General features: G+C 41.6%; 3 protein-coding genes across 5 annotated transcripts; all 3 read right to left on the bottom strand.

Annotated features, from left to right (window-relative positions):
• Positions 1-479: 479 nt before the first annotated feature.
• Positions 480-11,940, bottom strand: LOC115665409 (probable aldo-keto reductase 2). Of its 2 annotated transcripts, XM_056311066.1 has the most exons (8): positions 11,571-11,940; positions 11,199-11,399; positions 8,916-9,088; positions 8,732-8,834; positions 7,351-7,683; positions 2,234-2,376; positions 2,050-2,152; positions 480-981 (listed from the first exon to the last, which is right to left on the bottom strand). In XM_056311066.1, the coding sequence occupies exons 1-8, from the start codon at positions 11,787-11,789 to the stop codon at positions 643-645; spliced, it is 1,614 nt and encodes a 537-aa protein (XP_056167041.1). In that variant the 5' UTR covers positions 11,790-11,940; the 3' UTR covers positions 480-642. The 2 variants fall into 2 exon arrangements, with proteins under 2 accessions (XP_056167041.1, XP_056167033.1); XM_056311058.1 differs by lacking the exons at positions 2,050-2,152; positions 2,234-2,376; positions 7,351-7,683 and having other exon boundaries at positions 11,571-11,932.
• A 5,596-nt stretch (positions 11,941-17,536) lies between these two features.
• On the bottom strand, positions 17,537-19,156 carry LOC130140251 (uncharacterized). 2 transcript variants are annotated; one of them, XR_008818289.1, is made up of 4 exons: positions 19,012-19,139; positions 18,536-18,701; positions 18,379-18,451; positions 17,537-18,132 (listed from the first exon to the last, which is right to left on the bottom strand). XR_008818289.1 is itself a non-coding variant. In XM_056319201.1 (3 exons), exons 1-3 carry the CDS (start codon positions 19,073-19,075, stop codon positions 17,672-17,674), a joined length of 1,074 nt encoding a protein of 357 aa, XP_056175176.1. In that variant the 5' UTR covers positions 19,076-19,156; the 3' UTR covers positions 17,537-17,671. The 2 variants fall into 2 exon arrangements, 1 of the variants encoding a protein (XP_056175176.1); XM_056319201.1 differs by having other exon boundaries at positions 18,536-19,156.
• Positions 19,157-19,306: 150 nt separating this feature from the next.
• On the bottom strand, positions 19,307-20,471 carry LOC115663482 (L10-interacting MYB domain-containing protein-like). Its single transcript, XM_030585480.2, has 2 exons — positions 20,027-20,471; positions 19,307-19,928 (listed from the first exon to the last, which is right to left on the bottom strand). Exons 1-2 carry the CDS (start codon positions 20,348-20,350, stop codon positions 19,338-19,340), a joined length of 915 nt encoding a protein of 304 aa, XP_030441340.1. The 5' UTR covers positions 20,351-20,471; the 3' UTR covers positions 19,307-19,337.
• Between the last annotated feature and the right edge of the window lie 5,548 nt (positions 20,472-26,019).

Here is a 26,019-nt window from a genome sequence, read left to right as displayed (position 1 = left end):
CCCTGATAAGCTCTCTACACATTTATAATCTTGCGTTTATACCACAAAAAATCCCAAACTGGTACATTTGTGACAAATTTACTCCAAACTAATTTTTTGACCACGAAAAATCCCAAACTAGTACACCTGTAATAATTTTACCCTCTATTAGTTTCTGTTAAATTTTACCGTTAAATTTCTGAGTTGGATTACACGTGACAGTTGACGGGTATACAAGTTTGGGGTTTTATCCTTTGTCTGTCATAAGTGTACCATTTTGTGATTTTTCGTGATATTAATCCAATTTAACGGATGATAAATTTGTCACAAACGCACCGGTTGTGGGTTTTTTGTGGTTAAAAAATCAGTTTAAGGTAAATCTGTCATGAGTGTACCAATTAGAGGTTTTGGATAATCAAAAAAATTAATTTTGGGGTAAATTTGTCATAGATGTACCAGTTTGGGGTTTTTCGTGTATAATCTTCTCATGGTGAATGTCATTTATACAAAATGATAACAGTTACTCTCTAAAGTCCACATTTTATTATAGGATGACAAGTACGTACTTATAACAGACGCACAACACAGCCTCAAGACACTATAACAGCAACCAGCAAATGCTCACTGTATACGAAAGATGCGGCTACAGAAGCAAACATGTTTCTAAGCAGCTTTCCATGAAGAAAGGGGTGGAATATCGGAGTTTTCCCACGTCGGCAAGCTGCTTATGTACTTGCCACCCTTGACATTGTCTGCAGAAGCAATCGATTCCAGCTCGGCCATTTCTTCTGGTGTAAGCTTCTTGGACAGAGCTCCAATGTTCCCGTTGAAATTCTCGATCTTGGTCATGCCGGGAATCGGACAGACGTTGTCCCCCTGCAGGTGTACCCAGGCAAGGGCTAACTGCGACGGGGTGCATCCCTTTCTTTGCGCAATTTCATTCACTCGGTCGAATAGCTTCGCATTGTGAGCCAAGTTCTCTGGCTGGAACCTTGGTATGGACTGCATAACATAGAGCACTGTCTCAGTGGAGAGCGTATGAGCAATTATCATTTTCTTATTAGCACCCGGCAACAAGTGTAAACAATACTAGAAGTGGTCGCATTGCATGCCATCAGATTGTCTTGTTACTTGATATGATAAGCATTTGGAAGTTCACAATCACTGTGTATCTGGAAGGAATGATTGAAAGGATTAAATCATCTTGTTAAAAATTGTAAGCATTCGAAATGTGGAGAGAAGTGCTCTAGCAATATCCACGCAAGGCTGATGGTTTTGATGTAAGAGGTGACAACATAAACAAAAGCGACAATCTTGTGAGATTTTGATAAACCACTATCAACTGTTCTAAAAGCTTAAACTGTTAGATGAAGACGTGATTTATAGTTAATTATTCTAACAAATCTATCTACATGCGGTGGAATCCATTTATAACACTCAAAACAAAGAAATCACAAATCTACATTATGCGCAGAAGAATATTATCGGAAGTAAAGCTCTTTTTAGCTAAAACGACGATAGATACTTCACTTAAAAGGGACAATCACTAGTCAAACACCAATCGCGGGAAGTAATCCACGATTGGCTTTATGTCAGATAGGAACTTGATCCCAAAACTTCCTAAAAAGGGTGTTAGCGAGTCCTCAGTCAAGAACTGGTTCTGTGGAGATATCTCGCGAAGAAAGACGAGATAGATGAGAATAAAAAAGGACGGAAGGCTGTGGCGGGATACGGGTGTTGCTTATATTGAGGAAATATCGCTTATCTTATGAAGAAAGATAAGAGAAAAGGATGGGTGGAAACGGAGGAAAGGATAGTGAATAGCAAATGGCGGGAAGGCTGGGATACAGGAACTTTCAAGTAAGTCTATAGCTGTATATTCCCGAAAGCATGAGATTCGGGAAACTGCATCTTTCAGGCTCATTAAGCCATTAAGTATGTTTTTACGCTAATGTAGAACGGTGGGTGAGGGCCTAGTTCTTCTGTATACCAGAAGAACTCATAGTTTCGAGCGCATCGATAAGAATGACAGTCATTGTGATCATATTATGTTGATCAGCAGAAACAAACCCCTCTAAAGTCATCCCCAGCGAAATTCTCCAAAATCTTGGAACCAACGGAAAAGAATCCTCGACCTAAAGGACTGTACGCAACAATTCCAATGCCAGGCTCCCTGGTCGCCATTTTAAGGAAAAGCAGAGTCAGAAGAAAGCTATTGTTACTGCATCAACAAATTGACGGAGTGATTTTCTGCCTGCATGTGGGAACGATCTCTGCCTCCACATCTCTGGTCCACAGCGACCACTCCAATTGCGCTGCCGTGATGGGACGAACAGCATGTGCTCTCCTGATTGTTGACGCTGAGGCCTCGGATAAACCGATGTATTTGATTTTACCCTCTTCAACGAGTTTCTTTAGCTCTCCAATTTTTGAATATTCATATTGTCACACCCCGAAATCTACCAGGATGGGGGATGACACGGCCGTCCTTCCACCTGAAGGACGCAGCCTCAAATCACCCAAAAGTCCCCATGACATCGCTCTTCCTCTCGCTCTATTGGCTGCTAAATAAAGAACCTGAAAGATTGGGAAAAGAGGAGGGTGAGCAACGACAGCTCAGTAAGTAGTGCGTATCTCTTCTAAGCAGATCGAGCAACCACTATACATATATAAAAATATCGAAAACTCATAATTTAAACCCACAATATCATATACATATCATATCAAATATGAGTTATTTTCTTTTCACAAAACTTGATTACAAACCAGAAAATACTCATTTAATACACCATCACAATTCAATCATTAATGGTCAAGTCCATTGATTAATCTCGTCAAATCACACGTCAATGGTCTATTCCATTGACTAATCTCATCCTAGAAGGCCTCGTTCGGGGTAGAGGCGCAGCCGCACTGCCATCCCTCAACCCGACCTGATATTATCCTTTTTGAGCCACAGCCGCACTGCCATCGCTCTCAAGGATTTGCTCTGGCACAGCAGAAAACACATCGATGGTCTATCCATCGACCAATCTATTGCTCAATATCAAACCATGATCACGCATCTCGCCCCGTGATAAGGCAACCAAGATTCCCCATTGGCAAGGTCTCCACCTACTATAAGCCGGTGGCTCGGCCCACAAGGATATCCTAGACTAGTATGCGCATACCCACAAGCCCCACATTAGGCTCACAGTGATATTGAGCACCAACGCAAACTCATAACAATACTCTTCACAATTCACAAAGCCAATCCAGAATAAATATCACATTTTGGTTTTACAAACCACAGCATTTAATCTTCACAATACATTTCACATGGCATTTCTCAAGCTCTTTCAGAACCCTTCATAAATCAGTTCGTAAAACAGTTCATATAAATAACTTTCTCAACACCTTTCATAATTCATTTCTCAAATCATTCTCAAATGCAAAATGGTAGTAATTGCTCGATCTTGATCTTTATGCACAAAACATGCTTATTAACTCATACAATACTCAAATCTTTGTCACTTCCAAGACATGAGTTTATAAATTCGTAGAAGAGATAGCACCACTCACCTGGAACCCCCAAAAATCATACAACGACGCTCACTCGAACCGACGATCTCGTAATCCTATCAATTAAACGAGAATCGACGTCAACACCAAGTAAAACACCATTTTCACTAACGACTCGACTAAACCAAGCTTAGACGCTAACCAAAATGACTCAAACGCGCTCACAAATCGCTCCTCCAAAGCGATTATCCAACTCGTCCGCAATGCGAAACTTGAACGCGAAACTTGATTGCGCCATAACTTTCTTCATCGAATTCCGATCTTAGCAAACTTATAGTCAAAAGAAAGCCCGTTCAGAGTATTACAAAAGCTCCAACTTGGTCGTCCCAAAATCGAGCCAAAAACTGACGAAAATCAGCCTAAAAGCCACTGGTCGCGCACTGTTCACCTTGTGCGGCCAACTTCGAAAATTCATATCCGGCAAACCGAAAGTCCAAATCGAGTTCCGTAAAATCTCACGGCCTTGCAGCACCCTAAACTACCAATTCTATATATATTCACAGCTCAACGACTCAAAAATCGGATTTCGACGCTCGAATAATTCATAACTCCAAAATATAAGCCCTAACCCGGAAAAATATTCTGATTGAACGAACAAGGGGCGTGAATACTTACCGAGCATGGCGATACGAAGGAACTCCGGCTTGGCGAGACTACTGTGGCGAGCACGTGCAAAAACCCTTTCTTTCTCCCTTCTTTCTTCTTTCTTTCCTCTCTTTCTTCTTCTCGATGAGCTCTTGCTTCTCTCAGCCGATGGTCTCATTTTTCCCCTTTTATAATACTTCTTTTTATTCTTTTTGACTTTTCAAACTTTTTCTTTTCTCTTTTCTTTTCCTTTTCCCTTTGACTTTTTGACGTTTAAAACCCATATTTTACACACATGACAACACAACAAAGATTAATCAATCTTTATGCATCTCAAAGCAACCAAAAAGTTGCCAGGCATTAAGTTAACGGAGGTAGATTTCTCTAATCTATCGCTGAAGAGGGCAGATAAAAGAAGTATTCCAAGTAATTTTCATAATTCGCAATGATATGTCAAGAATCAAATGTCTCCGTAGAAAGTCGAGGAACAACTTTCAATGTGATTCTCGTATATAAATTAGGATGACCTCATAGCACTTTCATCTCAAAGGAACATTTCAAATAATTTTCATGCTCGTTGACCCTTAACTTGCAAGAGATGCCCATAAGACAAACTCAGCCACTAAAATTACTAAATTCCACGACCTCTTTAACAACATCGTGCCGCATCTGGACCTCGACAATCAACTGAACTTAAGTTTTAGTTAACGGATGGTAAATGTGTCACACAAGCATAAATTTGAGAATTTTGATTTCACAATAAAAAGGTTTAGAGTAAATTTGTCACTATTGGCATAGTTTGGGGTTTTAGATGTCGCAAAAAAAAAATATTCAGGGTCAATGCGTCATAGTGAATATAGTTTGAGATTTTTTATGACTTTTTCCCTTAAATTGTTTTTCAGTTATCCACCTAAAGGATTTCTTTTAATCTTGATAGATGTTCTACCTCTGCCGTGTGTGTTTTGTACTTTCTAGAGGAATATCCATTGATGTGTGGGTGTACAATGTGAAGGTTGGCAAATAATTCCATGCCGTCTTGTCTACAAACACAACGTTAGTGGATTATTTAAAAAACACACACACACACACAAGATCAGTGGAGCAGCCGATTCCTTAATTTAGAGGTCAAGAACATAACATGACACAACTTTTGGCAAAAAGACCTCCAACGGTATGGCACAGCTTAAAGGGGAGACAAAAACATGAACAGAACAACATTGCACAACTCTAACCTCCAAATTAAACTGAAAAAGGGTCATTTCACAATCTTATTCCTAACTATTTTATTATAATCTAAAGGCATGGACGTAAAAGTAAATTATTTAAAGGGTTAATATAAAAAAAAACCCTAAATTGAGTAGTAAATTTACCTAATCCAGTGACAAATTTACCTTTCGTTAGCTTCTGTTAATTTTACCATCAAATTGCTTAGTCGGATGACACTTGGTAGTTGACGGATGTACCAATTTTGGGTTTTACCCATCCGTTATTCACAGGTTTATCAATTTGTGATTTTTTCGTAGTATTAATCCAATTTAACGTAGGATAAATTTGTCACAGGTGTATTAATTTGGGGTTTTTTGTAGTCAAAAAATTAGTTCTGGCTAAATTTATTACAAATGTATCAGTTTTGATGTTTTATGATCAAAAAATTAATTCAGGATAAATTTATCATGGATATAACAGTTTAAAATTTTTTGTGGTATTAATCTTTACTAAAAAGCTCAAGAAACGTCCATGAGGAAAAAAATAAAGTGTTTAGAAAATCATAGTGTGTATATGAACTCGCGATTTTTTCGAACTCTAATCTTCTTCAACCTCGTCAAGAAGTTACCTTTTATAGGCAGAGCCAAGGGTAATACAGTAATAATACAAGCACACATTTTTAGGAAAATGATACAAACAGTAGGTAGAACCATCAGACACAAAGGAGTAAAGGACCACACATGCGCACGGCAACATGCTTTCTCAAAAGGAAGGATAAGACTAATTTGAACAAAAGTAATGGCTTTTATTAGACACGGTACGGTATTACAACTTATAGGCTTCTTTTGTACTTATCCAGCGAAATTTGTCCTTTAAATATGGACAGATAAGAAAAGTTCAAGTTCACACTATCCACACTTTTTGTGGATAACTCACGATAGGTAATTCATTTTTTATTTTTTTTGTGAAGCTCATAATCTCCTACCGCTCTTCTTTTTCTATTATACAAAAAGCAAAAAGAAAAATTGACAAAAGGAGTTGAAACTCCATATGTATAGCAAGTAGCAAGAAAGTCCACACATGGGCACCTTCTTGATCATACACTAATAGATAGACACTAGATACAAAGAAACACACATGCATCTTGTAATATGCTTTTTCAGACGGAAGGACAATACTAAAAGGATTTTGGCCAAAAGTAAGATTCTTATTATAAAACATAGTACAATAATATGTCCGACAAGCTTTTTTGGTACTTGTTCAACGGAATTTTGTCTATTTACTATGGACAGACAAAAAAAGCCCAAGTTCACAATATCCACGCTTTTTGCCAGGAAATGCCCTTTTTTTTTAAGTGTGAAACTCAAAATCTCCTATGGCTCTTCTTTTTCTGAAAGAAAATTTGACAAAAGGGAGTCGAAACTCCATATGCATAGCAACTAGCAAGAAAGTCCACACATGGGCACCTTCTTGATAAGTATGATGATCTATCCGGGCTCTCCCAACAGTGCCCTGGGAGGCCTCGACGGTCTTTTAAGAGAAGCAATGGTGCTGTTTTAGAAAAAGTTCCTCTTAGCATTGCTTCTTTGTCTAGTATCCAATCCTGAAAGAACATTGTACACGGTCTAAGTATTGAACTCATGGTTGAGGTGAACAAAGTGTCAGTCTAGTATGTATGGAGGAGTTGAATTCCTCGAAATCCCGGTTTCGTGATTCTAAAAGTCACCCTGATGAACTGGCATTGCGGGCTCGGTTGGTATTCAACTTGCTCTGTGTTTCTTGAGTCATCTTCCCCCGATAAGCTTCCTACACATCTTTAATCTTCTCATAGTGAATGTCATTTTTACAAAATGATAACAGTTACTCTCTGAAGTCCAGATTTTATTACAGGATAATAAGCACTCTCTTCATACACGTACTTACAACAGACACAACACAAGCCTCAAAATACTTTAGCAGCAAATGCTCAAACTCTGTATATAAAAGATGCGGCAACATAAGCAGACATGTTTCCTAAGCAGCTTTCCATGAAGAAAGGGGTGGAGTATCAGAGTTTTCCCACGTAGGCACGCTGCTTGGGTACCTGCCACCCTTGACATTGTCCGCAGAAGCAATCAATTCCAGCTCGGCCATTTCTTCAGGTGTAAGCTTTACGGACAGAGCTCCAATGTTCTGGTTGAAATTCTCAATCTTGGTCGTGCCGGGAATCGGGCAGACGTCGTCACCCTGGTGGTGTACCCAGGCGATGGCTAACTGCGACGGGGTGCATCTCTTTCTTTGCGCAATTTCATTCACTTGGTCGAATAGCTTCGCATTGTGAGCGAAGTTCTCTGGCTGGAACCTTGGTATGGACTGCATAACATAGAGCACTGTCTCAGCAAAGAACATATGAGCAACTATCATTTTCCTTTTAGCACCAAATTCTACGGCAACAAGTGCCAAAGTAGTTGCATTGCATGCCATCAGATTGTCTTATTACTTGACATGATAAGCATTTGGAAGTGCACGACCACTGTGTATCTGGAAAGCATGATTAGTTAGAGATTATCTTGAAATGATTAATATATCTTGTCCCAAATTGTAAACATTAGAAATGTGGAACGAAGTGATCTAGCAACTACCGCAAGGCTGATGGTTTTGATGTAAGATGTGACAACAGAAACAAAATCGACAATCTAAGTTTTGTACGTGTGATGGTACCATTTGTCCATGTAGATGATGTGTAGAAGAATGTTATCAGACGTAAAGCTCTTTTAGCTAAAAAATATAGCTACTTCACTTGCCCAGCACAATCGCTAGTCAAACACTAATGGCGGGAAGTAATACACAATTGGCTTTATGTCAGATAGAAACTTTTGATCCCAAAACTTCCATAAGAAGGGTGTTACAAAGTCCTCACTCAAGAACTGGTTGAGTCAAGATATAATTTATCTTGTGAAGAAAGATGAGAATAGAAAAGGACGGAGGGCCAAGGCCGGATACTGGTGTCGGTTATTTTGAGCAGATATCGCTAATCTTGTGAAGAAAGATGAGAGAAAAAGGGTGGGTGGAAAGTGGGGAAAGGATAGTGATTAGCAAATGGCGGGAAGGCTGGGAAACAGAGGAACTTACAAATAAACCTATATTTATTCATTCCCAAAAGCGTGAGAATCTGGGACACTGCCTCTTTCAGGCTCATTAAGCCACTAGTCATGATTTTGCAATAATCTAGAATCACGAAAGGTGGGATGTCTGGCGTGTGCTGGATTGAAGACATAAGAATATGAAGCATTTGTGTTACCAAATGTTATTCATCCCATCCAGATACTTTTTCTTTATACCACAAGAACAGCTTTCCAGCACTTCAATGAGAATGACAGTCACTGCGAGCATCTAATTATGTTGACCAAAAGAAACAGACCTGTCTTATGTCATTTTTGGAGAGATTCTCCAACAGCTTGGAGCCAACAGAAAAGAATCCCCGTCCTAGAGGACTGTACGCAACAATTCCAATGCCAAGCTCCCTATCAAACATTTTAAGGAAGAGCAGAGTCAGAAGAAGGCTGTTGTTACTGCATAAACAATTTAATGGAGTGATTTCTTACCTGCATGTGGGAACGATCTCTGCCTCCACATCTCTCGACCACAGCGACCACTCCAATTGCACCGCTGTGATGGGATGAACAGCATGTGCTCTTCTGATTGTTGGCGCAGAGGCCTCGGATAAACCGATGTACTTGATTTTACCCTCTTCAACGAGCTTCTTTAGCTCTCCAATCTGTGAATATTCACATGACAAAACAGCAGCAGTCAAGATCTTACATGTTAAGATCCAGAAAATTGTGCACATCATTAGCTTATATTGTGTCCTGATCCCTAAATAGTTTGGGTTCCCTGACTTTTCAAACATTGCATTTTGACTAGTTAGTTCTCAGCAAAGATTAGTCAATCTTTCTGCATCTCAATGCAACAAAAAAGTCACAAGGTATTAAAGTCAACAGAGGTAGATTTCTCTAATCTATCATAGAAGAGGGCAAATAACAGAGGTATTAAGTTAACTAGTTAGATCTAATGTACCACTGAAGAGGGCAAATAAAAGAAGTATTCCAATTGCTTGTCATATTTCACAATGATACGTCAACAATCAAATGTCTCCACAGAAAGTATATATAAATCAGGATGAACCCCGTAGCACTTTCATCTCAAAGGAAGATTTCGAATAATTTTCATGCTTGTTGACCCTTAACTTGTAAAAGATGCCCATAAAACAAAAAACTCAGCCACTAAAATACTTAATTCCGCAACCTCTTTAACAAGACCGTGCCGCATCTTGAACTCTGATAGTAACTGAACTTAAGTCTCATTTAACTGTATCTTATAATTCAAAGGGAAAAAACCACCAAAAACCCCAAACTTTGCCATCTGTGACACATTTACCCCGAACTTTTTTTTGTGACACCAAAAATCCCGAACTTTGCTTTTTGTGACACATTTACCCCAATGTATTTAGTCCATGGGCATTTTCGTCTTTTCTGCTTTTTCTTTTTTTTTTTTTTTTTTTTCCTTTCCGGCGAGGGGGCCTCGCCGGCGTCGGCTCTCGCCGGATCCGGCGAGGGGGCCCTCGCCGGCGTCGAGCGAGGGCGGCCCTCGCCAGATCCGGCGAGGCGGCCCTCGCCGGCGTCGGGCGAGGTTCGCCGCTCCTGGGCGAGCGGGGCGGCCCTCGCCCGACTCGGGCGAGGTCGACCCTCGCCGGCGTCGGGCGAGGTCGACCTCGCTGAGTCGGGCGAGGGCGGCCCTCGCTCGCCCGGGCGAGGCGGACCTCGCCGACGCCGGCGAGGGTCGCCCTCGCCGGGCGAGCGAGGCGTCCCTCGCCCGGCTCGGGCGAGGTCGACCTCGCCGGCGTCGGGCGAGGGTCGACCTCGCTGAGTCGGCGAGGGACGCCCTCGCTCGCCCGTGCGAGGGCGAACCTCGCCCGACGCCGGCGAGGCCGCCCTCGCCTAGGCGAGCGAGGGCCGCCTCGCCCGATCTCGGCGAGGTCGACCCTCGCCGGCGTCGGGCGAGGGTCGACCTCGCTCGAGTGGGCGAGGCCGCCCTCGCTCGCCCGGGCGAGGGCGACCCTCGCCGGCGTCGGGCGAGGTCCGCCCTCGCTGGGCGAGCGAGGGCGGCCCTCGCCCGATCTGGCGAGGTCGACCCTCGCCGGCGTCGAGCGAGGCGGCCCTCGCCGGATCCGGCGCGGAGGCCCTCGCCGAGGCTCGGGCGAGGTCGACCCTCGCCGACGCCGGCGAGGGTCGACCTCGCTGAGTCGGGCGAGGGCGGCCCTCGCTCGCCCGGGCGAGGGCGAACCTCGCCGACGCCGGCGAGGGTCGCCCTCGCCGGGCGAGCGAGGGCCGCCCTCGCCGGCTCGGCGAGGTCGACCCTCGCCGGCGTCGGGCGAGGGTCGACCTCGCCGAGTCGGGCGAGGGCCGCCCTCGCCGGATCTGGCGAGGGCCGCCCTCGCTCGACGCCGGCGAGGGCCCCCCTCGCCGGATCCGGCGAGGCCCCCCACGCCGGAAAGGGAAAAAAAAAGAAAAAAAAATGAAAAAGCAGAAAAGACGAAAATGCCCATGGACTAAATACATTGGGGTAAATGTGTCACAAAAAGCAAAGTTCGGGGTTTTTAGTGTCACAAAAAAAAGTTCGGGGTAAATGTGTCACAGATGGCAAAGTTTGGGGTTTTTGGTGGTTTTTTCCCTAATTCAAAAGGCAAGGAAATAGTTCATTTCTGCCACTAAAGACTACAAAGTCTTAACAACCATGTCGATGCATCATCAACACCAATCTAGTTAGCTACCGATCATCTGGCTCAGAGAAAGTCTTAAGAGAGGTAAAGGTTTAACGAGGATCCATACAGTGACTTCGATGGGGATGCGGGTATCGATACGGTGTTGGTAGTATAGGTCGATGCAATCGACATCGAGCCGCTTCAAGCTAGCCTCGCAAGCCGCCCTCACGTACGCCGGATCGCCCCGGACCTCCCTCTTCCCGTCCGCGAAGCTGATCCCATACTTGGTCGCTAACTCCACCTTCTGTCTCACCCCTCCCTTCAGCGCCTGCTCAAGCTCAACACCCAAATCAACATAACACCAAATCAACACAAGAAAACCCCAAACATTGCACCCAAAAACAGAAAACCAAGACGCGGGATCATAGAATTCGGCACGATCATGCTAATACTACAACACCATGCGGAAGCCGAGACCTTAACCCGAAAAAGATCTGACCTTTCCGAGGAGGACTTCGTTGGTGTGGGGGCCGTAGATGTCGGAGGTGTCGAGGAAGGTGACGCCGGAGCCGACGGCGTGGTGGATGAGGGCGATCATGTCGGGGTCGGGCTTGGGGGGCCCGTAGAAGGAGGACATGCCCATGCAGCCCAGCCCCTGCGCGGAGACCTCCAGGCCCTGTGACCCCAGCTTGATCCTCCTCACCGTCGTCGTCGCCATTGCCGCCGCCGTCGTCTAGCTCGAGCTCGATCTCGCTCACTGCACCGAGACGATGACGGAACTGTCGGATGAGCGGAGCATTTTAAGGAGGGAACAGTAGGTGGAAAGAGACTACCGAAGACGCACGTGCTGACGTTAGTGTCTCCTCACCTACTTCTCCAAACGCCAATTGTGAAAACTGCTGACCTCGTAGGGTTGACAAAAATGGTCGAATCGACAACTTTGTTAGATAACGACGGAAACGGTTCCCAAATTCATTCATAAATTTTTGATATATTTAATACAGCCTCTGAACTTTTAATTTGTTCAATACGATCCTTAAATTTTTAATAAATATTCAATATAATCTCAAAACTTGAATTAATAGAAAGAATATATTGAATATTTTTATTTAGCTTAGGAACTAAATTGAACATATAGCAAAAGTTTAGAGATGACATTAAACAAATTAAAAGCTTAGGGATCACATTGCACATTAAGCCAATAATTCAGGTACTGCTTGTGTCATTTTTCCCATTATATAAGAGGTCAAGAACATAAAAAAATGACAACTCTTGGCGAAAGGACCAACCTACTTCCCTTAAAAAACTGCCGACTTCAGCTCTAATCCCAATGTTGTCTCGAACTTTTCTTTTATCTAGAAAAAAAATCCAAAATTTAGGTACCGTCCAAATCTACCCGAACTTTTTTTTGTCAAAAAAAAAATCCCTCAACTTTAGGTCCAGGCCTAAATCTATGCCAGAAAAATCACCAATTACTCTAATCCAAAATCTGCCTCATTAGGTCTTTATACAAAAATTGTCATTAGTCGTCCCTAATTTTCATATCCTCGAACAGTCTCATTTTGGTGATAATTTTTCATGTCACCTTGCTAATGTGGATTCGTTATTGACGTGGGAATGCCACATTAAGTTGGGACTAAACCACGAGATAGATTTGATAATGGAATGAAAGTTTGTGATTTTATTTAGACATAACAAATTCGAGGCAAATTTGAGAATGGCCTAAAGTTTGGGGTTATTTTCTGAGACAAAAAAATTTCGGGACAAATTTAGAAATGGACCTAAAGTTTTGAGTTTTTTCTTAGACAAAAAAAAGTTCGGGGTCTAGACTTAAAACTTGGATCTTTTAGAAAATAAGGCCCGGGAAAGACCTAACAATATGGCATAACTTGGCGGGTGACAAAACAAAAGCAGAACGACAATCCACATAAAAAAAAAAACCAAAAAAATGTGTCATTCTCAATTGCCCACCACGTTGGATTATTTTATTATAATCTAGAAACACTTGATCTATTCAAATGCTCATGAAACACCGTGCAAGCTCGTAAACCAATAAAGTTCACACTCTCCGGCTAGAGCAATTTCACATGTAAAGTTGCGAGAACCGAACAAGCGGCCTCCGGTTTTTAAGTTGGAGCTCTAATTAACTATCTAGGCTTTACTAAGGTTATTATACAATATTACTATCTGGCCATATCATTTTCCTTTTTTTTTTGCTTTTTTACAACTTTTTTATTTTCACGATCCATCGCAAAACCCATTTTCTCTAATGTCTTTTGATCTTTGTATAGACAAGGCTCAATTGGAATGTAGGATCTAGAACTAATGTTTGAAATTTACTAGAAATGTGGGTGGAATTCCATAATGACAGACGGAATTTGTCCATTTTATTATGGACCGACGAAGAAAGTCCAAGTTGATTATATCCACGCATTATCTTAGAGAAACCCATGATAGCAAAGTGGGTTGAATTATTGCATAAGGGCAATAGGAATCGACAAACTCTTGACAAAATTCATTTCAATCCACGAAAGTCAAAAGTTCAAGGTCATAACACTGCCGAGGGGGAGAAGTATCCAAAAAAAATCTAAAAATCTATTGCAATTTTACCAACTGAGTTCTTATTTTTGCAAATTAAGTCAATCCTGCTAATTTTGGCTGGAAATCGCTGGCATAGACGCTGGCCATTCTACGTGAAACGGATAGCGCAAATGTAGACAAATTTTTAAATAAATTTTCAAACTTTTTATTATTTTATTATTTTTCTTTCTTTTCCTTCTTTTTTTTTATTGTCGCCGCCTAGGGCCTGGTGACCCTCGCCCAGCTTTGCTAGTGGCTGGCAAGGGCCCGACGAGCCTCATTGGCCAAAGTTGTAAATGCAAAGAAAAAAGGAAAAAGAAAATAAAAATTAATAATATATATTCGAAAAATATTCAAATATTATTAAAATTGTCCATGCAATGCGGCCGTGCCACGTAGGATGACCGGTATCCATGTCAGTGATTTTCTGACCAAAATTGACCAAATAAACTTAATTTGCAAAAACATGAAAATGTTTAAAACTCAATTATCACAATTAAAAGGTTTAATACTGAATTGGTAAAAGTTCAGTAATTTAAGACTTTTTGGATAATTTTTCCTAATTTCAAGGGATATATATTACCCTCATCATGCTCGAATGGCCCTGTTTTTTTTCAAACATTTTTTTCACTTTTGCTTTCCCCGGCAAAATTCAACACATTATACAAAATTCAAACACATTATATATATGTCGAAATGCGTATATCGTGAAAGCTTCGAGTTAAACAACAAAAAAGCAAAAGTCAAAAGTGCGTCCGGAGTAGGGACTAATCCCATTCTGCTAACTAACTTAGGGTACGTTTGGTAACCATTCTATTTCCGAAAATAATTTCTGCTCATAAATGATTTTTTTATTCCATTCCCGGAAACAATTTCCGAGCATTTGAAAGCGTTTGGTAACTGCCTAAAATTTTTATTCCTGGAATAGAAAAAGAACAAAAATACGTTTGGTAACTGCACAAAATTTCTTTTTATTAATAATATTTTAAATTTTTTTAATATTTCTTTCTCTTTTTTTCCTTTTTTTTTCTTTTCTTTTTTTCTTCTTCTCCTTCCTTGGCCCATGGCCAGATCGCCGGCACGGCCAACGACAGGCCACAGGCCAAGGCCTGCGAGGGCGTTGCGGCTCGGGCGAGGGCTGCCCTCGCCGAGCGGACCCGCGCACAAACCAAAAGTCGCCCTAGTCGGATATGGCGAGGGTCCGGCGAGGGCGACCCTCGCCCTCGCCAGCCACCAGCCACAGGCTAGGAAAGAAGAAGAAGAAGAAAAAAATTTCTTTTCCGTTTTTTATTCTTGATTCTGTTCCAAAACTATTTCTAGGAACAAAAAATTTGCCAAACGGATTTCTGTTCTTTTTTGTTCCCGAGAACAAAATAATAAAATCAAACACTATTTGGCCGATTACCAAACAAGCCCTTGGCTTCTCTGAACAGTAGAAAGTGTGGGACTAATCAAAGCCTTATCTAGAGACTAGCATCAGTTCAGCCATGAAACAAAGAGTTGGATAAAATGTCGGGAAAATTGTCCAAAAAGTCCTAAACCTTTTGTACGGCGACCAATGTAATCCTAAATCTTTCAATTTTGTCAATTCAGTCCTAAACCTTTTAAAAAGTCGCCAATTCAGTCATAAACCTTTCAATTGTGCAAATTTTGTCCTCAACCTATTGATTATTTGCCAATTTAGTCTTTCTGGCTTATTTTGGCCGGAAATCGCTGACGTTAGCACCGGTTGTCATACGTGGCGCTGACGTAGATAAATTTTTATTTTTTTAAAAAAAAATCGAATTTTTTTATTGATTATTTTATTTTTATTCTTTTCTTTCGTTTCTTTCTTTTTTTCCTTTCTTCTTCTTCTTCGTTGAGCCAGCAAGTCACCGGCGAAGGTGGCGAGCCACTAGGCAAGGGCCGGCGACCCCTGCAGACCCAAGGGGGAGGGCCGCAAAGCCCTTGCCGTTCGTCGGCGAGGGCGTCGCGGCCCTTGCCCGCCCTCGCTGTGGCCGGCGAGGGCCTGGGTCGATGGCCGCAATGTGACATCCCAAAAATTTCATCCGTTAGTTTAACGAGCGTACATAACGGAACGTTACGTGAGAATTTAAATAACCATCAACGAGCTATGGAAGCGTCAACTTCGGAAGACTCAGATATTATTACGAAATCACCGTACCATCACCTTGTCAACTACCGCAAGACCATCCTACAATTATCTATCATTTCATTCATTAACGTTGTATTACGAATTAACTGTCCTAACCTTATCATGTCCTTCGTTTACACTATGAACTTTAGTCACGTTATCCACTCAAGTTGAATTCTTGCACGCCATTTCTTTTTCCACTAACTTCATGCAACAAATTTACATGGTCAACCCATTCTTCTACTTTTCCATCTTCCATGCCATCACCAACACTTCATCCACTTTCAATTATTCGGTCAACACATTATTCTGCTATTCTAAGTCCCCACGCCATTTGCTTCCTCTCACTAACAGCAGCATCACCACCACCGCCAGCTACTCTTTCCCTTGCATCAGCACAGCCATCTGTCCATTTCTTTTCTCCGGTCAAGAACTTCTGCTCTTGTTCAGTCAATCGGCGAAGGAGATCAATCCAGCTAAGCCACCAAGGGTGCGAATGGTAACCATTCTGCTCCAGAAATCAAATTCTTGCCAGAAATTGATTTCTGGAATTCTTGCCAGAAATTGATTTCTGGAGGAGAAATCTGTTTGGTAAAACATGACTAATTCTGCTCCAGAAATTGATTTCTGAAAGAGAAATCTGTTTGGTAAAACATAAGGAAATTTTTGCTTATGGATGAGAAATACATTTGATAACGGCGTGTCCATTCTATTTCCGTAACAAAGATAGTCCGAACTCAATAGGTGTAAAAAAAAATTCAAAAAATCAAAAAATAAAAAATTTCAAAACTTCACAGAATGGCTAGAATACTTGTGGCCATACACTTTGAGTGAAATTTTAATTTTTTTATTTACCCAAAAAAAATAAAAAAATAAAAAATTTCAAAACTTATCAGGATGGCTAGAATACCTGTGGCCACACACTTTGAGTGAAATTTAAATATTTTTAGATGCCCAAAAAAAATTAAAAAAATCAAAAATTTCAAAACTGATCATAATGGCTTAGAATAGCTGTGGCCACCCACTTTGAGTGAAATTTAAATTTTTTTGGGTGCCCAAAAATATAAAAATTTGAAAATTTTCAAAACTTCATAAACTGACTTAGAATACCTGTGGCCACCCAATTTGAGTGAAATTTAATTTGTAATAGGTGCCCAAAAAAATCATAAAATCAAAAATTTCAAAACTTCACAAAATGGCTTAAAATACCTGTGGTCGCCCACTTTGAGTGAAATTTAATTTTTTAGGCGCCCAAAAAATTAAAAATTTAAAAAATTTCAAACTTCACAAAAATGGCTTAGAATACCTATGGCCACCAACTTTGAGTAAAAATTTAAATTTTTTAAGGTGCCCACAGGTATTCTAAGCCATTCTGTGAAATTTTGAAATTTTTGATTTTTTGTAGGCACCTAAAAAAATTTAAATTTCACTCAAACTGGGTGGCCACATGTATTCTAAGCTATTCTGTGAAGTTTTGAAATTTTTTATTTTTTTGATTTTTTGAATTTTTTTTTGACACTTAAAAAAATTGAAATTTCACTCAAATTGGGTGGCCACAGGTATTCTAAGCCAAAAATGCATTCGATAACAACGCGCCAATTCTATTTCTGCAACAAAGATAGTCCGAGCTCAATTGCAAAATGTTATTTATCTTAACCTACAATGCATGATATTCGAGACAAAATATAGTGCATTTTTTTAAATCCTCAAATAGAAAGAACAGAAATTCCAAAATAACATGTCATTACAAGAATACCTGGTTCCAAATCCTCAATTACACATAATACGAATCCTACAATACAACATTATATTACAAAAGGCAAAAAAAGCAAATAATCCTCGAATAATAATAATGGAAGTACAATACAATAGTGGAAAACCGAATTTCATGGAATCTCCGGCATATGATTATCCCTAGCCATTTTATTGGCAATACGTTTCCTGATAATGTTCATCTCGTTTCCCTCTTCGGTCGTCACTATATCATCTGTACCCTGTTCAATAGCTTCACACACATAATCTGGATCTCCATACATGGACAAATGCTTATCCATCCTGTCTTGCTCAATGATGTAGTTATGAATCGCACAGCATGCAATTACAATCTGTGTTTGTTTTTCAAATTTAAATGGAGGCATATGTCTCAAAACAAAAAAACGATTCTTCAAAGCCGCAAAGGATCTCTCAATGATATTCCTTAATGACGAATGCCTGTGGTTGAACAATTCCTTTGCTGTTGTTGGTCCCCCACTTCGTCGAAATTCTGGTATATGATACCGTTCGCCTTTAAATGGTGTTAAAAATCCTGGACTTGAAGCATAACCAGAATCGACGGCGTAGTATTTGCCTGCAACAAAGTATTCATGGATTGATCATGACATGCAATCCTAGCAAACTCATAAACACAAATACTCGTTATATATCAAAGTAGAACCTGCGGGTGGTCGAGGAAACTGTAGGTGATGTGTGTCAAGTGCAGCCGATAACACTCGGCAATCGTTCGCTGATCCTTCCCAACCAGCATATACAAAAGTAAATCGCATATCAAAGGAACACACACACAGCACGTTCTGAGTAGTTGTGCCTTTTCTACCTCTAAATCGTGTTTGCATACATTCAGGTACGGTAGCATGAATATGGGTGCCATCCATAGCGCCTATGCACCCCTGTCATTTAATTAAATACATACATTAGACAACCTTATGACCAAAACTAACCAAATGGTGCAAGGAAATGTACAAAAAACGTACATTGAAGTAACGATTAAACTTTGGCTCAATCCGAATTTCTTCTGGGACAACATCAAATGAAGGAGGTACGATAATCTCCTTCGCCAATTCCAAAACAGCTTTCAACACCGCACCAAAGTACTTGCTGACAGTCTCTCCTGAACGTTGGAATCTCTCACATATAGCTCTGTTGGAGTTCTTGTGACAAATCATTAATAAAAAAATGGCAACCTGTTCATCTACCCTAACATATCGACTGTCTGCCAACCAACCTCTTGACTTGAGCAAACCACAAAGGTTAAGAAAAACATGTCTCTCCATTCTAAATGCTTCGTATACTCTATCCGAATGTCCATGAAGAAGCTCGCTAACCCATTCGGGTCCTGTCAATACGCTATCCCTAATAAGTTCTGTCCTGTGCATGGATCTATGCAACCAAGCAGTAGACAACCATACCAACAATATATTCAACTTATCCTCATCAAAGTCTTGTTCACCTGATAGAATTGTTTCACTTGATGCTACTTGATCATTAGACCAGCTACTTTGATCCCCTTCCATATTACCTAGGCCGTCATGCGAAAGAAGAAGACAAACTCAACATGTCAGTTGGGAAGCCAATACATTTGAACTGATATGTGGGGAATTTAATACCACTGGACAGATAATTATGGAATTCAATCACATTAAAGCAAAGTCTCAACATCATCACAAGTGCATAGGAATAAAGACAAGTCAATGTCTGAAATACATAAGTGAAAGGCCGAAATGAACTCAAACATAAAACGGCATACTATAACCCAACAACTACTCAATCGCCCAACTACTCATCCATAGACTCAATAAAGGCAACTCTCATTTCGGGAAGACATGTCAGGAAGCCCTCTCTCCAAGAGGCATTACTGACAGCACGATTCATAGCTTTGATGTAAAGAACCTTGTCCAAGTCATGTATGGCATTTAGGACGGCAGCCACAGCTGCTACAGAGTAAGGGTCCACAGGAGTTGAGGACTGTGAGGTAACGGAGGCACTTGATGTTTGAACCGTCTTAGCTTTGATCATCTCTTGAATGGCTTTGCAGGTCGCGTCAAATGAATGTGAACTGCTCTTTCTCCTTCTCTTGGCATTTGGAGTCCTATCCAACTTGTGAATTTTTGGAGGTGGGCTCGCCGGCACGTTAAATTGTTCCACATTAGCTTGAGTTTCGAAAAACTGTTCTGATTCGCTTAGGTCGACATGAACATCATTGTCACCACCACCACCACCACTATCACCTGTACCCTCCGACGGCGCCACGCTTTGCGCATTTCCTATTGCAAACTCCCCAGTAGCGTATGTATCCCCAAACACAAGACAAAGCTGTGAATACAAAGGAAATCCGTCCTTCCTGAACTTGGCCCATTCAGTATTAGCCTGCGCCATTTTCAAAATAATATCAGGCAATACTCAACCTTTTATAAATCTTACATTTGAGGTTTCAGCAATAAGAGGACCTAAGTAAGTAATATCACCTTGATGTGATTTGCCCAGACAGTTTCATCGTCCACGACAACCCTCTTGCTCTCATCGTCCCATCCAAATCCCGTTGTTGAAAGCAGCTTCTTGAAACTACCATATTGTCTCTTTAGTTTCTGTGCCTTATTCTTGAACTGTGGTAGACTAAAGCGAAGTCCTGTTTGTTTATTAAATTCTCCCTCAATGTTAATCCACCCTACTCTGTTGTAGGTACATGATGTGCGATTTCCCTTTTTTACCTCATTCACCATCAGACGTACAAACAATTCGGTCAACGACTCAGTCCACTTTGCCATGTACATGTCTTTGGAGGATTCCATTTATGTAAAATCGATGAAATTTCAGGGGCAAATGCTGGTAATGGCGATTCAACAAACAAACAATAATTAAACAGAGGAGCACATCTACAAAAGACAACATAAATTGTACCTGAGCAAAGAATTTCACACCCTAGAGTAGCCTTGTTAGAGCAGGAAGAGTCTTAATCCACGGGTTCTTCCTCAATTGCGTTGATGGGACTTAGTATGTGAATGTAAGTAAAACTGCTATTGCAAATGGTCCAGAGCTCCAGAAATAGTCATTACCTTGAGAGATGCGGGAATAGTCAGTATAGATGAACTAAGGCACATATCAAAGCAAGAGCACAACAAATCTTGAGGGCTAACAGGAGAAGAAACTTGATACTTAAACAGCCTATTATGAGCTGCCGTAAAGATGTGCATTAGCAAAGTCGCTATAGTACAAATTTACAAAACCCTAATCACCAGTGGAATGAAAAATGTCAGAGACAGGGAGAAGAGGAACAGAGTGTATATAATAAGAAGATGTACATAGCTTTCTTTTATTATGAGGTTCTACAAGGACAAAGAAATTGAGACAGTTTAAAGACAACCACAACAAATCTAATAGTTCGAAGTAAGAAGACTGGTGATCCAATTGAGACCGAGTAATTTTGTGCCACTTGTGAACACTAGAAGCCAAAATCTTTCCGCCAAAGAAGAAAATCTGGGGTTTGCATCTTGACCCTATTAGACCTCATCACATGCATGTCCTTACTCAAGAAAATTAAATTGCGACAAAAACTCCATGTCCTTCTCATCTACTTCATCCAGTATTTCATAAGTAAGGATAACTGTTTAGATACGTTGGTACAAACTCATCCTTGGTCCATAAGCAAGTCAAAATCCAATCATCATAAATCATAGGAGCTAACATACTCGAACTAACTAAACAAGGAGAAGACAGAATACATCTTCTGTCTTATTATAAGAATGTCAGAATACATCCCGGAAGCAGGCAAGGAGAAGACAGAATACATCGTTCCACTCTAGTATCTAAGCTCGTGTGCATAAGAATGTCAGAAACATATTATAAGCAAAGAGAAGAAAGTGCCTCAAGGAACAATTTTTGACTCTACAAAACCATAAATAAGCAATGACTGAATGAATGGAGCAGTTAAACTGTGATAAGAACCAAAATCTTCTTGTGGTGTGATAGCTATTTTAACTATTCTCAGTGCAGCAAAGAGATCAGAATTCCAATGTATTAAATCCAAAAGGCAATGCATGGAGCGGCGAGGCACTTGGACTTTCAAATTCAAATTCTGCTTGGAACAAGTGTGGCTCAGATATAGACTAGGGAAAAGTAGAATACCACGAAAGACACTTGTTAAGATCTGTTGTAACATAGGACATGGAATAATATCATGTAAATTCAAAGAATTTAACATATGAATAGCTGATGCTCATGTAAAGATATAGAAGGGAAGAATTTAACATAGGATCTGCATCTCTTCGAATCGCTCGATCAGCCCCCCCCCCCCCCCCCCCCCCCCCCCCCCCCCCTCCCCCTACCCCAGAACCTCACAATCATCGCCCCCCTATCCCAGAAATCCCCAAGAACCCTAGAAACCTAGCAAAGAACCTCGACCCACAAGACACCCACCTCGACCCAAGAAGCGCGAGCGCAAACACGAGCCACCGAACCACTCCACCCCACCCCACCCCACCCCACAGAAACAATCGCACGATCAACACCCCAAATTTCAAGAAGCCTCTGGAGGGAGGCGAGGGAGCGCGAGAGAGAAGGAAAGGATCGCACCTGGATAAGGGTCGCGCGAGGGGGAGGAAGGCAGTGGAGGAAAGAATCGATTCCGACTCGATCGAGCGAGATCCGCGTGGGCTGCGTGCCCTAAACGGACAGCCGCGTTGCGCACCGCCGATTGCACCGAAGGAAAAAGCTAACGAGAGAAGGAATCGAAGACTCACGAGCCCCTTTGAAAAAACGGAGATGGCAGAGATGGAGGGCCAAATCGATCGCCTCCCCTTGTGGTGGCGATTTCGGTGCTGTCGCGAGGAGGGAAGGGCGCGGCGGCGGTTCCGGTGCAGTCGCAAGGAGAGAAAGACGCAGCGGCGGTTTCGGGAAAGGATGCGACGATGGCTCCGGTGCGCTCGCAAGGAGGGAAGGAGGGCATGAAGAGTGGAACGATTTCTGAAGAGTTGAAGGAGAAGACAGAATACATCCCGGAAGCAGAGAAGCTACTTTTTGTAGCTTCTTTTTTTCGGTGAAAAACGCATTCCGAATGCGAAAATGCATTCCGGAACTAAAAAAAGAATGTGTTTTTACCAAACGAATTTTTTGTCCAGAATGCAAAAATTATTCCAGAATGCATTCCGGAAATTTTTTAACAAACATCATTCTGTTCCGGAATGCATTCCGGAGCAGAAATTTTGCTCCGGAATGGATTCCATGCGCACCCCAAGTCTCTGATTTTTCCTTCCCTCTCGCCGACTTATTATTATTATTCTTCTTCTTCCCTTCTCATTTTGTACCGCCCAAAACAGAACCTCCTCCTCCGTTGTTTCTCTTCTATTCTGAATCAATTTCATTGCCCGACACCACAAGCTTGCTGTCCGTCCTCACAAGCCGTTTCCAGACCTTTACGCCGCCAACTTCCTTCTCACCGCGGGCTTGAGGTGCGACGGAAGGCTTGAGGAGGATTTGCTGTGGTTCTTTTTCCCTTTCCGAACCACGCCACATATTTTGTAGATACGGTTTCTAGATACGGTTTCTACTGGACCTTTACTGCTTCCCAATTTTGTAGAGATTTCTGTGGTTTGAATATTGAAATACTTTCTTCATGAAAGTTGTTCAAAACATCTGAGAGTATAACATATTTTAATTTCATAATTTTTGGAGTTCCTTTTGGTAGCACGAACGCCAAATCTCCAACCCGTGCTAGACTGCCTGGGTGCTCTGTTTCAGTGACCTTTCCACGTTCTTGATTTTTTATAAAATTTTATAGAATTATTATGAACAAACTTCCTTCATAAAAGTTCTTGAGGACTTATTTCTCTACAACATATTTAAATTTTATAATTTTTGGAGATGATTTGGTTACTTAAATGAGCTCATGTTGAGAAGCAAGAATTCTGTTCCAATAAACAGTTTTTAGTCTGATTTTAAGCTCCCGAATGAGGTATTTATAGAAATAATTAGACTTTTAATCCTGCATGAAAATTTTTTATCAAGGTGTTCTCTGTGACATATTTAAATTCCAGAATTTTTGGAGTTCATTCACTAATTATTTTAAGCTGATTTCAAAACCGGCGCGAAACTGCCAGTTTTACCTTTTTTCGAAGATTCACTATTTTCTAAGTGAAAACGTGGGAATCTCGAGTTGGTATCTTCTGGAGTTAGAATCTAAACATTTTGAACTTTCAAATAAGTTATGATAGACCTTGATTGGATGTCAAATGATGGGGCAAGCGAGACCAAGTTCATAAACAAGCTTGGAATTGGCAAGCATTGCTAGAAAGATTCGATTGTTGTGTTGTTGTCTGTGTGACATTGAAAAAGATAGATAATTGTTGGTGATCTGTGCACTATATGAGTTGATTATGCGTGTGGGCTCGCTGGGTTGTTGAATGCCATCGGCCAGTGAATCGACAATGCCCCGAGGAGCTGTAGGGAATGCGGGATGCCGTGGTCAGTGGATTACGATGCCTAGGATGAGAATGCCCTAGATGTCTCGAGAGTTTGATCGGGATGCCGTGGTTAGTGGATCACGAAGCCGGCGTGGGCCATTGAGAATTCCAGCGTACACCGCGGCGGATCGGAGTGCACACCAAACCCCGTCAGACGGGAGTTTTCTTCCTTGCGTGTCCGACGAGCGCACCGGGCATGTGACTTGAAGTGAGATAATGATACCCAAGCAAGAGTGAAGTTGTGTGCGCATGTTTGAATCGTGCTGTTGATTGTGATTGCTGAGTTAAAGTATCACACTCGAGATAGATTACTAGCATGGGCACAACAAAATATGATTCTGGTGATTGGCAAGTCTAGCTAGAAGACTGTTATACCTATGCCTATTGATATGCATTATATTCTTGTTTGGTATAGGTTGAAAGACATTTTATTTGTTGAGCCTAGCTCACTATTGGTATGACAAACTTTTACAGATCTGTAGCCATGTCGATACTTCCCCCATCGATCTCCATTAGTTATGGAGCACCTTTTGATTTCGAGAGTCATATGTCTGAGTTTGTGGACCCTAACCTTCCGGGGATAGTTTTGTTAGATGTATTTTCATTCTAACTGTGAACATTGGGTCCCTAGTGGGACCCATACTGTTGGGGTTCATAGCCGTATATGTTCATACTAGAGGGCGGCTAGTAGGACCTCTTCCACACCTGGCGGATGATGAGGCAGATGACGATGCTAGTAGCGGGATCAAGTGAGGCTAGTGATGAGGAGTTGGGGGATGGACCATTTTTTGGAAGACATGACTGACACTTTTTGAGATAGAGTCGTGTGCTCCGGTGACAAAATTTTGAAACTTGTTGTGGCAGGTGAGTAGATGTGAATAGTTCGGGTTGGAGCAGTCCCTGTATATAATCTCCCCGAATGTAAACTCACCGTTGTATCACCCTGTGTTTACAAATAAGAAGAAACTTGAAATTTAATTTCTATGTAGTCAATTATAGTAGTAGACTTTCCTTATTTATAATTCATGTTGTAAATGTTGTCCTTAAGGAGAAGCGTCTTTCGCATGCAAACTCTTATGTACTCGTATGGTTAGAGTGACTCATAGGAAGGGGCGTGCTGGGATGCTACATGCAATGCCCTCGCCGGCCGCAGCGAGGGCTTGCGAGGCCTCACGAAATCCGGCGAGGGCCACAATGCCCTCGTCACCTTCGCCAGATCTAGCGAGGTGAGGGCGTCGCGACCGTCGCTGGCCACAGCGAGGGCAGGCGACGGCTCGCGACACCCTCGCCGACCGCAATGAGGACTCACAAGCCCTCGCCAAATCTGGCGAGGGTTGCAACGCCTTCGCTAGATCTGGCGAGGCGATGGCTGGCCATTGCCAGCCACACCGAGGGCGGGTGAGGACCACGACGCCCTCACCCAGGGGCCAGCGGGGGTCACTAACCCTTGCCCAGTGGCTGGCGACTCGCCGGCTCAATGAAGAAGAAAGGAAAAAAAGAAAAGAAAAGAAAATAATAAAAATAAAATAATCAATAAAAATCAATATAAAAATTCGAAATTATTTTTTTAAAATAGAAAATTACCCACGCCAGCGTAACGTAGGACGGTCGACGTCGACTGGACCGCCACGTCAGCGATTTTCGGCCAAAATTAGTCAGAAGGACTAAATTGACAATTCGTTAAAATATTTAGGACTGAATTGGCAAATTTAGGACTAAATTGGCACAGTTGAATGGTTTATGACTGAATTGGCAACTTTTAAAAAGGTTTAGGACTAAATTAGCAAAATTGAAAGGTTTAGAACTGAATTGGCCGCCGTATAATAGGTTTATGACTTTTTGCACAATTTTTCTTGTCCCTAAGTAACATGGACCATTATCATATCCAATGATTATCTTATCAAAGTATTTTCAAGGATCATCTCATGACAAAGATGGAATATACTAGGAATTGGTATATCTATTTTTATTGCGCCTTTCGACACAATGTGATGTATATCGAC

Source organism: Syzygium oleosum, unplaced genomic scaffold (assembly GCF_021117445.2).
Source record: "Syzygium oleosum isolate NSW1041296 unplaced genomic scaffold, Sole_v2.1 Sole_v2.01, whole genome shotgun sequence".
NCBI lineage: Eukaryota > Viridiplantae > Streptophyta > Magnoliopsida > Myrtales > Myrtaceae > Syzygium > Syzygium oleosum.
This window is presented reverse-complemented; position numbering and strand designations above follow the sequence as displayed.